Below are 14,016 nucleotides of genomic sequence, written 5' to 3' on the forward strand. Positions count from 1 at the left end.
AAATAAAATTATTCATAACTAGGGATAGGATTTATATGCAACAGTATATATTATCTTTTTGCAACTTCTGATTATTACTTTTGTCAATAATGTCCACAAATCACCTCATAATAAAATAAATAGTGGTGTTTTTATTTTGCATATATTGGACAAAATTCAGATTATTGTAAATTTTGAGTATAAAAACGCAAAAAATGCATGTTTTATGGTATATTTTATTACTAGACGTTTTTATCGTGGACAGTATGTATTCAGCATTGACGGTATTCAAAAATACCTATATAATAACATATTAAAATCTAAAAGAATATCGGTTAGTTTTGAACATTTTTAATACTATGTAATTGTTTTGTATAATACATTTGAATAGCATGAATAGTAAAGAATATTATTTTATTAACTTTAAAACGTATTAAATTTTTTTTAAGTAGGTATATTTCATATTTTTTATCAAATTTTATATTAATTGCATATCTTTGCATATTTTTAATAAACCAAATGCATATTTTACAATATTTTTTTTGTATATAAATCCTATTTCTAGTCATAATGCTATCTAGCTGATCGTCCTATTTTACACAAGCAGAGTATATTATATTACAGCGAAAACAGTTTTTGTACTTCCACACTGTTGAAATTATAAGGTAGAAAACGATTTAACCAGTGCTTTGTCAAAGGTTATTTGAAATTTAATATATTAGAAATTCATTGCTGTGTTTTTAAAATACAAATATTTTCTTCAAATAATTGCTGTTACAAAATACTATAACAGTATATTTTAAAGAAAACATATCAATATTTAAAAACTATCTCTTTAACCAAACCACTCCGTCACAGGTTTGTACAAGAGTTAAACACTTAAGTCCTAAATTTAAAATTGTGTATTTTATAGCTGAATAATTACGTCTAATAACACGCCTGATATTTATTTTTACTAACTTGGGTGTTATTTTTCATACTCAATTCAGTTATTTTTTGGATAAAACTATTAGACAATTTGGGTACATGGGGTTCAATTATAGTAATACAGTGAATACAGTCTGTCGAAACATAATAAATTGTTGATATAATATTATAATGACAAGTTATATACTTAGGTTATATAGTTTTACATAGGAAACTTGAGTGACACATAGCTAAAATCTATAATCTAAAAGCTACGTGTTCTGACAAGATATAGTCAACGTAAGAAATATAGATTAAAAATCGGCTGAGGTGATAAATTATATTTTATTATTGCGATGACAACGCATATATATCATTATATCATCGGTTTACGCATCCTTATCGTATCAGACTAGGTGCGGATGTGGGCGCGCACGTCCGTCAAACTGGATGCAAGGAAAAACGACCATATTTCAACGAATACATTTCTAACGATTAATAATAATCATTAATAACATAATTCGTCGCTGCCTGCACCATTGGTTTAAAAAAATAGTATTTAATTCAATTATATAGTATACAGAGTAGGTCATGGACTTATGATAGGGCTGACCCAGTGTTTGATGTGTATAACTATGTATGTGTGTGAGTATGCATGTGCGTGCGTAAAGACATAAAAAAACTCGGTCTGACAAAGATCACTACTCAACATTTGTTCTACAGTATAATAATTGGTATTTAAATTATGTATTTTATATTTTTGTTTAGTTATCGAATGTTTAAAAAGAAAAAAAAGAAATGCAGTTTAAAAAAGAATAGTATTATTATAATATACCCATTAAGCAGCTACGACTACGTTACAATGAGCTTATTGTATTTGCGTGTGTGTAAACTTAACGTACGCAATAAATATATAGATACTAGCTTTTTTAACTGGAATTCGGAAGTCACAGCAGCATTCATTAGTGGTTTTAATGTACATTCTCTTATGAATATGAAAACGCTCGAATACAATATATTATTATTATTATAATGCGTTACACGTGATAAGCGACAATAATTAACCAATAATTTAAAATCTTAATTATTTTATCGCATTGAAAGCCGTAAAGTATATTACAATATTATGATTTTCGTACTTGAATTATTAAAAGTGAGTTCAAAATTAATTTATACTTTACTTGGACAGCAATAATTGGCAATTGCCTAAGATTTAGTGTTATGCACTATAATATAGAAATGTTATAATAGTTGATTTTTATTTAAAAAAAAAAAAAAGGATACGGTCTCCGTCATCGGTGGTCAAGTGGCCCTTATACTCGGGCACGTACGGTCTAAGCACATCCTTCATTAGCACTTGGAAGCACAACTGTTCCTTAGGACATAATTTCTTGAGAATTGTACCAGGTTCCGGTCCGGCTTTAAAATTACCTGCGAAAGCGATAAAAATATATTAATCATATTTTAATTTATGTATAGGTACGATATTCATAAAATGAATCAATATAATATATATAAACATATATAGGAAATAGTATTTTAATAATGCTTTACTTATGCGTTATGCTAATAGACTGTATTCTAGAGTATATATACCTATTATGAAATTTAAAAATAAAAGATTTTCGATCAATTCGATTTTATTTAAAATATAAAATTAAATTACAATACAGGGGAATGATCTAACACGTGATCGTTACTACTAAGTCTAATATATATATATATATATTTATGTGGCTAATAACAAATTTATGCTCATTGTATAAATCGTCATTCAAATAAAATAAAATATTTATTAATCATTTAAAAAAAAAAAAGAAAGAAACAGAGCAAACTATTATCTAATATCTTATTTGATTTATAAATCATCATTAATGTGTTATACCAAACGTAAGTTACTATATATTTACATATGTAATAATCAATAATATAATATGTATACTAAAATTATGATTTATGAACTTATCTTAACATCCAAAAGTTTAAGAGATTTGAACAATTCAAAGTTTGTTGTTAATTAATACACAAAATCAAATACTTTTAATTCGGGAATTTCGAACAGTCGAGAAAAATCAAGTACGTTATCAATAATATTATACACATAATTTATTTCTTATAAAATATAAATAGCTGTTCTCTAAAACACTATTATTATTTTTTATATGACCTTAATTAGTTTTAACAATTTTTTAACCATGAAGTTATCTGGTTTAAATTCAAAATGTTTGAGAAGTTCAAAAAAAGTTTAAATAAAAATGGATTTAAGTTCAATTTCAAATAATCGGAAAAAAACAAAACTTTTAGTAAATTCAAGTTAGAGATCTTGAAAATTGAAGTTTGACCTATCCTTAGTTGAAATTATTGTCAAAAATAAGTTAGGTTACAAATATGAGATACAACTATACTGCACATTAGAATAGATCATTTGGGCGCAGTGAATTCCTATGTGGAATTAAATTAGAAAATATCGATCGACGATTAATGTATCTAGTCATGTATGTAATGTATGTAAGTTGTTAACTGTTGCATACAATTACAATAATAAGTAATAACGATTTTCATACACGATTGCTGCGGTGCGCCTTCGAACCGATTAGTAATGCTATACGTGTAACGATAGATTATAGCATGTTATATTCCAAAACGATTTACGTAAATAATAATTGTACGTCACTATGAGTGACTTGTTCGTTTCCGCCCATATGTAGATACATACAGAGTGATATATCCACCATACTTATCGATCTTTTTTATTCAATAATGTAGCTAATCAATTCGGGTTTTTGAAAATTTTTAAATGTAAAAAATTTAATATCATATTTTCAAATTCTTATGATTTTATTACTAATTAAAAAACGTCTTGAGAAGATAAAAACTTTTATTTTTCAAATGAGCACTTCCTTTTTTACTGTGAGTCATTAGGTGAAATTATTTTCTATAAATGTTGACGTATAAAAATCAAAATCGAATAAAATAGTTTTTAAATTATTTAATTGTGTACTCAGGATAATATGGCCTTGATGATGGTTGTTAAAATATGAGGAAAATAAAGAGTTGAACATTTTAATAAGACGTGCTATTCATCTATTAAAATTTATAATTTCTAAAAATGGCTCCAGTGTAATAAATACTGGATCCAATATTATATCTATCTTATATTTCTGTTAAACTATTTTTAAGACAACTACTGTTACTATAAACATTTTAAAAACTAGAATAATACTCGTTTGAATTTTGAATTAATTAGATATTTCATAAAAATGTTCAAAACAATTATATATTTAATAATTTATAGTAAAAAATAGAGGGGGAGGCAGTTGTTTTTATTAATTAAACAGAAGTTTGTATATCACCACAAGACACTTCTTAATTAGTACAAAAATTTCAAGAATTCGAAAACATAGTTTTTAATTGTTATGCATATTTAAAAATTCCAAAAATCCAAATTTTAATAAATTTATGATTAAATAAAAAAATGGAAGCTAAAATGTATCGTAAATCATACTGTATATTAAATATTAAACTTTTCTTATGATGACACATATGTTTGATCAAATCAAATTACGATGCTTCATCCATACTTTAACTATTAAACATATATTTAAGTACAGTATTTTTTCGTTACTGTGAATCATGATGACAATTTTGTTCGGGAAATGAAAATTGATTTAAAGAAATTAAAAATGTAATTTCAAAAAGTAATTTTGATAGGATATTATGTAAAAAAATATTTTCAAAAATATTAATATATTTCGAAATAAAGAGTTTGGTTTGATTGAATAATCACTCTGTATATTAATATTATATATTATTATTGTTAACTTATAAGTTAATGTTCATTAATATTGACTTAATGTTGTAAATAGGTTTGTACTACAAATCGGTAATACTTTAAAATAAATATAATAAAGTTAAATAATTTCTAATTCATAGTCGAATTCCAACGGAGAAAAAATATACTAGTAATCGTAAGTAACCAATGTAATGTTTATTTATTATATATTCAAAAACGAACACAAATAGACTATAGTGCATTCACTTTTTGAAAGTATGTGGATGTAAACTCTAAATAATCCGTTTTAATATTTTCGATTTATCAATGTTCTATAATATATTAAGCAAATATTATTAAATCCAATATTTAATTTTAAATTATAGTATGCATATTGTAATATTATTAATATTTTCATATGGTTTTTTTTCAGTGATTAGATTATATGTTTTGTAAATCATCGTTTTATTGAACTATATATTATATTTTGAACACATGTAGCTGAAGGTAGTGTTTTTACAAATTCAGGTCATCATCGTTGTTTTCATGTCGTTTTTTATTATTATTATATATATATTATATGTAACATATTATATGCGTTTTACCGTTTTGTAGTTGTATTTACGTGGTGGTTTATACAACTTGTATATGATATCGATTCGCAGGATATACATGACGATTTTCTGTCAATGGTGAAAATTTACCGACGTGTATGAGAATAATAATAATTTTTTTTTTTGAATAGGTATTATATTAGTATTATAAAGAAGTTATATCAAATATCACATAAATATAGCTATATGAGATAGTAAGCTACAGTGCAGATAATGGTTGATTTCGATCAGTTTCAACGTTATTTAAGCTGAGTATAGAATAGTTTGTCCATTTTGTTCCTGTAAAAAAAGTATATGCAAACATTTTGTCTCAGAAAAATTATAACAAGATATTTGATCTCCAGGAGTTAAGATCTTCAAGTTATTTAGTATGCATATAACAACAATATGGACACCGAACTTTTAAAATGATCATAACTTATTACAAAAGTAACATAGACTTAAAATGTATATAGATTCAATGACAGTCTATTTATCACATTTATTTTAATATATATGGATTTTTTTTGTTGTAATTTATTTGTAAAAATTGTGTTTGTTTTTTGATATTGATATTATTCGAAATAATATTATGGTATGATGTTTAGTTTTAATTTAAAAAAAAGAAAATATTTTTAAAGAAAATTTGTAATTTTCAGAAAACAATCAACTTATTTGTGACGACTGGTGACAAAATTAAATCTATCAAGTATATATTTATCAGATATATATTTAATCTATTATTTTCTCGCTGGTGTACATGTCAATACGTTATTATAGTATTATATATCACGTACTTTTAATTTATACCACCACTTTTAACAATGTGTCTCCACGCAAATGGTTTGTTTTTGAAATAAAACGATTTTACATTGAGCACGTTTGAATATAAATTATATTAATAAACGCTACGCGAAGAAAAAAAATACCTATAGTGTATACACTATAGCAATAAGACATTTATTACGATTTTAGTATGGTTAAAACCTTTAATGAGTTTAGTAAACATATTATGCATCACAAATAAACTATATAATAACAATATTAGGTTTACTACGCATTATACATTTATATTACCTTTATTGGATAAGAATGGTTTATATTATAATATTTCTCAGTGACGAGTAAATAAATGAAAATAATTAACTCAAGTCAAACAAACAACAGTTATCAAATTATATATTTAGCTCGCAAATTTACAGTTAATATAGAAAATATTAATTAGTTAACTAAGTTTTAAAAAAATTTGAATCTATAATAATTAAGTGCTAATTAAGTTTGTAGATCATAATATAAAGAGTATTTTTTATATATAGGTTATCTTACTTATTATTAATTTATCAAAAAATGTAATAACAATTATATTATTATTATTATTTATTATTATTACTTTATTATTAGATTATACTTCATTCAAAACCACGTTTACAGTAATTAATAGGTAAACATTACATTTTATAAAAAATACATAGTTTTTTTAAGCATAGCAATACTTTTTTAAAATGATAGTGATATCTGTGTACTATGATACACATAAAATATATTATTCTATTGAAAGCTAACTGTCATTTAAACTTGTTTTAAGAGCTAAGACGAGTTGCACATAATGATGGCTGAAGGGGTTACATCGCATCGATTTTGGTGAACAACTAATATCATTCTGACATTATATTATTAATGCTTATTGGTAATTAATAATGGTAGTGGTTAAATATTAATCATTTATATCTACATCTTACATCGAAATATTGTGATGTGAAACTAAATAAATACTTAGATTTTAGTTGTGAAAGAAATACAAATTTTAAAAACAATTGAAAATAGCTTGTTATTTATGGAAATAGCTTAAGAATCATTTCTTTGCAGCGATTATAAGGTTAATGGAAAAAAAAATTTTTTTTTATTCTGCACTTAAGCATTCGCAGATTGAAAATCAATTAATGCCTGAAAATTTTATCGGCTCCCTTACTAGTCAACTTATAATTATCCAAAATTAAATAATTATAATTTTATCTGATATTATATATTTTATTGATAAAATAAATTATTATGTTACATTAAACATTGAACAAAACAAAAACCTAAGATATTTGATACACTGATACTTTTTTAAATATTTTGTCGCTGCATATTATGTACTTATAATGTATGTAAACAATATAATTATGATACAACTAATAAGTATATTTATCAATTTATTAAATTTGTATCTTATTTAAGCTTTGCATTTTATTTAATTTTATAAAAATAATTGCGGGGCATAACTAAGTATGCTTTGCACGATCATTGTACGCATCAACGCACCTCTATGATAATAAGGAGGCCTAAGTGATGATCACACGCGATTAACAAGCGAATAGAAAAATATACTTAAAACTACAGCATAATTTTCTAATATACTGTAATATTATTGAGATAACAATCTAATATGTATACGAAAGATACACAATAAGCTATATACTAATATAAGTAGATACAGACACGGAAGGAATAAACTAAGGGGTCATCCATAAACAACGCTTAATTTGATGAATGATAGTTTCCTTGTTTTTTATTTTTGTTTTTGAATTTAAAGTTTATTTTGTTAAAGCATTAAATATTATTATATTTGTAAAATTTTGCAGCACTATTTATTTTTTAACATGTACAGATGATTGTCTAGCAGAGTTAAGATGGAAAAATCATTTGTAGAGAGACTTAGAAGTTGTTTATGAAAGCGTTCATAAAGCGTGATTTTTCATAAATAGTTTTAATATTAAAATCATTGAGTAGAGATGCAGAGTTAATTTAAAGATCAATTTTGGAGCATCGGATATATATTTTGAAACGTTTGGATTTTGTTTGAATATCTACTAGATTTTTTTATCATGCTTAAAAACTGCAGTTTATAAGTTAATTTAGGTTCAATGAGAATTTTATAAATTAGTAGATATGTTTTTAAGAAAATTAATAAAGCATTACAAACATATTGTACAGAAAACTTAAGTTAGGTTCGTGTCTATTTCGAACGCAATTAAGAACAGTCGCATAAAAATAATATAATATATATATATTTTTAATCAATAATTTTTCAGGGTATGTCTTTTGTTGTATATGTATTTACATAAAAATGTATATACATAAATGTATATCTTTACTAGGTGTTTTTAATAAGCTATAAAACACTCGAAGAACTTAACTTTACGACCTTGAATTATTGTCATTTTTTTTTATTGTTGCGGGTTATTTTAAGATGGTTCAATGTACACGGTATTAATATTTACAACGATAAAAAGATAATAGTATTACGTGAGAATTGAATAATTATTAATAAATAATTTTTCAATCATCACGAATAATTAGTATGATCCCTCGAAGATATATTTTGTATTGTGTAAGTACCTACATAATATATAATATACCACTGTACTGTTATAGATTTTAATCAGAAATCAAATAAAACCGATGCTTGAAATTTCAAAATTATTTATTATATTATTATTATACTCACATAAAACTATGGTGAAAAATTCAAACCATATAATAGTTTATTTGAAAAACATATCTCTAACAATAAATACTATTAATTACTAATCAAACTAATTAATCATAATTCATAATAATTGTTATGAAGGTTTTAAATAGCGCGGACAAAGAATTTGTTTTATACTAAACGTAGCTAATAGTATCTATACAATGCGTAGGTAAATAATTAAAAAAAAAAAAAAAAACAATACAATTCGAACTAATAATTCAATAGAAGTAATGTATTATTAGGTATATCAGTTCCATGGTTGACTGTATTTTAGGACATAATTGTAATTTTTTTTATCGATTCTATTAAATATTTTAAGAAAGTCTTTGAGTTGGCAATTACCTGTTTATGTTTTTAAATATCATCATTAATTTAAAATAATTTTGTTTAAAATTTTATTAGATACGCATATTTAGTACTTCAATAATGACCATAATAATGTCACTATTATCGTTTAAACATGTGTTATAAAAATAAACAGGTATATATTTCAACTGTTTGAATGCGTAAATAAAAAAAACCTTATACGTAAGTGACCTCTTATATACAGAATGAATCACCGAGCATGTTCACTCTCATGTTATCCTTAATAATGAATTTTTTTAAGTTCTGATTTTTGAAATTATTTACTATTAAAAACATAACGTATACTATACTTCGACACAATTTTTTTTTTTTAATTTTTAGTGTATAAATTGAAATTTGATCGATTAATTTTTAAGAAAATTAATTTAAAAAAAGTCCGTATAATAATAGATGTACATTATACTCTGTACATTCTTTTAGAATTTGTACTATTTTATACATAAGCTGTACATAAAATACTATTTATCTGCGCCATTTATTTAAAAAAAAAATAATAATAATAATAACAAATAAATAAATTGTAAAAATTAAAAAATGTGGATTTTCCAAGATCATATGGTAGGCAGTTGGTGCTTATAGCATAATCAGTAAAATGGGAAAATGAAAATTCCTAAAAATATTATAGATTTTGACATCGATGGCAGTCATGCTGATTGTGGAATTTCATGGTGATAATATATAGAAAAAAATGTTATAAATATTTCACTTGAGAGAAAAAGAGGCTTGGACAATATTACACTTGAACTCTCATGATATTTTTATAAATAACTCGTAAATAAAGGTTGTGAAAATGTATGCTATTAATTTAATGATTCTTCGTAGTTTATATTTAAAAAAAATTATGGTATGTGAATCAGTAGAAAGTATAATGAACGTCATCGATTAAAGGCTTAAAAAATATGATAATCATATAATGATATGAAAAATATAATAATTAATCTATTATCATTCTATAATTATTAAAATTTGTACAACTATAGAAAGTATTAGATACAATTTAATACACATTTAAAGTGGAACCATAATCTTAAATTCATAACCACACAAAATTTAATATCCTGAAAATTAGGTATAGGTACTCACAATTTTTAATTTATTTATAAATTCATTGAAATTTTTAAAATAATAATTTTCTTGAAAATATATTGTAAAAAGGGCTATCGTTATTTGAAAAATGAAGTTAGTACCTAGTAATGGAAAAAAAAAATCTTATTAAAAAATATGATTTTTAAGTATACATATGTTCATATGTACTTAAAATTTCAAATTCAAAAAATTAGTATTTTAATAAATTATTGAAGGTAAGCACTCTTTGTGAATCATCTTATAAACATCATTAAAGTCAATTTGAAACGCAATTTAAGTAATATGAATCAACGCATTATAATTCATATGCATAGAAATATAAATCAACTACTACTTTTGATATTTTGTTGAGTGACAACAACTTTATACTAGGTACTATCCACCGTATTTATTGGTACCAATATATTCGAATCCAACTTCCAATCGCGGTTGTGTCTTGTGTACCATGGTTATTAAAACTGGAATTTTATGAAAACTTCCATAATAACAAATATTAATTATTAAATAATAATATCACACTGAGTTGGTTTATACGAAAACACGAATAATGATGAAATTTTCGAATTAAACACGATGGCAAATTGTTGTAGTACAGTGGATGTATTTCTATATATAAATAGTAATAACATAATACATATGTTTTATATAACACAGTGGCTAAATTGGTCAATTAATTTGATAATTTTGTATAATATTAATTTCTTATATTACTATTACAGAACCGTGCGTATACTACATAGATAATATAATATACGTGTGTGAGTTAAATCAATTTTTTTTTTAAAATTTTTAAATACCGAAATCGGTTTTTAATAACTATATAATTATATACGTTAAAAACTAGTTCGCTTAATTTTTTTTTTTTAAATTTTGATAAAATTTTGTTAGTAAATTACTGAATATTAAAAAAGTCTAAAAGTAGTAATATAATACGAGTATTTAATAATCGTGATTAACGGCATGTTGCATCATGACCAAAGCGTACGCACAAACAAGATTTTCAAAAAAAAAATTCGATACGTGTTGGTACGTTTGCTAGTATATTTCACATACAACTTTTTGAATGGATATTATTGAACTGTTACATATCCATACTCAATTTTTTTTTTTTTTAAATCTTGATTATTAATTTGCTTATGCGAATATTTGGTTTTTGAGAACAATATTATAATATTTACAGACGTGACACGACTATGCCTAGCTAACCTGATAATTAGGTTTGATCAAAAATAGAATATGATTTAACATAAATGAATGTACCTTGGTGTCCAGCTAGCTGTACCCACGGATACCTCTGTTTTTTGTAAGTCTGAAAGAACGGCGTCCACTGAACAATGTTTCTTAACTTTCGCCATCCGGAATGCTAAACGGAAAAAATTATAATTAATAAAAATATATTTTATCAATGAAACATAACTGTGCATATACAAATTATGTGTATAAGATTAAAGTAAATAATATAGATCTATGTAATAATTATAATATATATTTATATAAATATATTAATATATATTTACACAGTATACTTTTTTATATACTTTATATACTTCGCTTTATTTATAGGATCATTTAAAATAACTGAATGTTGAGATTAACATTATATTTTATAATCTAACTATGATGTATAGTTCGTTTTAAATTTTAAGTGGTAGTTGTAGCTTTATCACTATGTTTAGAAAAGTTCAAACCCACTTGGTAACTTTTTAACGGTGAATTTTTCAACTCAATCGGTCACTATTTACTTACTTTGTTCAAAATTATTAAAAACGAACTGATTGATAAAATTTTATGTAAACTTTACGTAACTATCTGATTGTATGGACCATCTTACATATTATTATTAACATAGAAGCCTATTACATACATTATACCATCATATAGGTTAGACTATTCACAAAGGTGCAATATTGCCGTTTGAAAAAAAGAAAATTTCGTTTTAATTTCGTTACACGCAATTCGAAATGTCTAAATTTATATTTAGGTAAAAGTGACTGCATAAAACTATCATAATAATAATTTTACAGTGACGTTATGCTCTAGAAATTTACATTTTAAGATAATTTTAGGTACCTATTTTATGTATTTTAAATACCATAACAAATACTATTGTACATGTAACTTCCAAGAATATTTTGGTAAATGATGTATATTATATAATTATGTATAACTTAAATTTATCGATTAATGAAACAACTAAATAATATTATAAATAGTCATTGCTACAGTTATTGTAACGAGGAAGGTGTTTTAAATTCTCCTACGCTATGACTTGATAATATCATTAATGAATGTTTATTATAATAAACAGAATACAACCGACAACACTATATAGGTATACTCACACAAATATTTATATATATATATATATATATATATATACAATTTTTTAACGTTTCCCATTAATATACTACGATAGGTAGGTACACCATTTACACAGCGCTATCGGAATGGAATATAATTTATAAAATGAAAACAAAAATTTGAAAACAGTGTGGTACAAAGCCCGGTGCGCTAATTAAAAAACTAGTAACTGGTTTCGAAACCGAAATATAAATTAATTTTTGTCGACTTGTATTTCCTACGGAACTACTGAGTACTACCTATATAATATTATACCACATGGTGTATACGTACGCCAATATAATATATTATTTATATACACATCATAATATCGAACGCTATATTATATGGACGAGATGTAGCCCACGAACGGTAAACGTATTCAAAAATCGATACGAACGATTAATTCTTTAGCACGAAATTACGGGCGGGTGGCCATCGATTAATATAATATTATAAACATATCAACGAACCGATTATTATTATTATTTTAATTTGCATCAAATTTCCGCGTCCAATATAGATTTGGTTTGGCTCCAGTATAATAAATTTTTATACAAAACCGTTGACCGATCTTAATCTCTCTCTTTCTTTTTTCCTGCTCATACACGCACATTAAGTCATAATACGTTGTGTATTGAATTCGTTATCGTAGATATTTGAAAAAAATATAGGTATTAATTTGTTGTTTATGTCAGCTAACATACGTTTCACCTAGCTTAGCTTAGAAAATTACGTTTGAGTGTAAAACTGTATCGTCCGTATGTTTCCGTGAAACATTTTATACAAAATTGTACACATATAATGGTTGGAATAGTGAGCTATTTTATTATTTATTTTGTGTGTTTTTTCTGCGCAACCATAAAAAATAAGCCACTAAGAAACAAATTTGTGTCATGTCATGTTAAAACAAAACCAAAATTAATTTTGTTGCACAGTTTTGCAAAATTATTAATTTTTTTTTTGTACAATTTACTTTAAATAACGTTTATTGAAGTGAAAATATTAGTTATATTAAATATAATTTAGTTTTTTGAAAGCTTTCACGCACTGTAGTTACTTACAGTGATTGAATACCTGAAAAAATACTCGTACCCACTAAAAGTCACTGTCTATGTATTATTTACTATAAATTTTATTTAAAACGCTATCAATTCGATTTATTTTTAATGTTTAATTATCAAGCTATTTGAAAAAAAAAATGTTCTGTTTATTTTTATAGTATATTTTAGGATTATCCAGTGTAAAATTGATGGCATGATTTTTTACGAATATAATTATGTCCTTTGCATTAATGATCCATTGATACATATTATATATAGTCACTTTGTCACGATGATTTGTATTTTTGATAAAAGAAAAGAAACATAACACGAGCGAAGGTTTTAACGATTGCTTGTTCGAATCGTCAAATCCTCCAGGCGTAATCACCGCTTTTACACGCCTAATATCGCCTAAAC

General features: G+C 24.5%; 1 protein-coding gene across 1 annotated transcript in view; it reads right to left on the reverse strand.

The window, feature by feature from the left end:
* Window positions 1–14,016, reverse strand: part of LOC112604056 — a 221,759-nt gene that overhangs the window by 14,299 nt on the left and 193,444 nt on the right. Inside the window, exons 3-4 of the mRNA XM_025352921.1 lie at window positions 11,477–11,579; window positions 2,170–2,316 (exon numbers count right to left, since the gene is read on the reverse strand). Of these exons, the coding sequence (XP_025208706.1) occupies window positions 2,170–2,316; window positions 11,477–11,579 (250 nt within the window). The remainder of the gene's footprint in view (window positions 1–2,169; window positions 2,317–11,476; window positions 11,580–14,016) is intronic.

Source organism: Melanaphis sacchari, unplaced genomic scaffold (assembly GCF_002803265.2).
Source record: "Melanaphis sacchari strain LSU unplaced genomic scaffold, SCAv2.0 Contig118_pilon_pilon, whole genome shotgun sequence".
NCBI classification, from domain to species: Eukaryota; Metazoa; Arthropoda; class Insecta; order Hemiptera; family Aphididae; genus Melanaphis; species Melanaphis sacchari.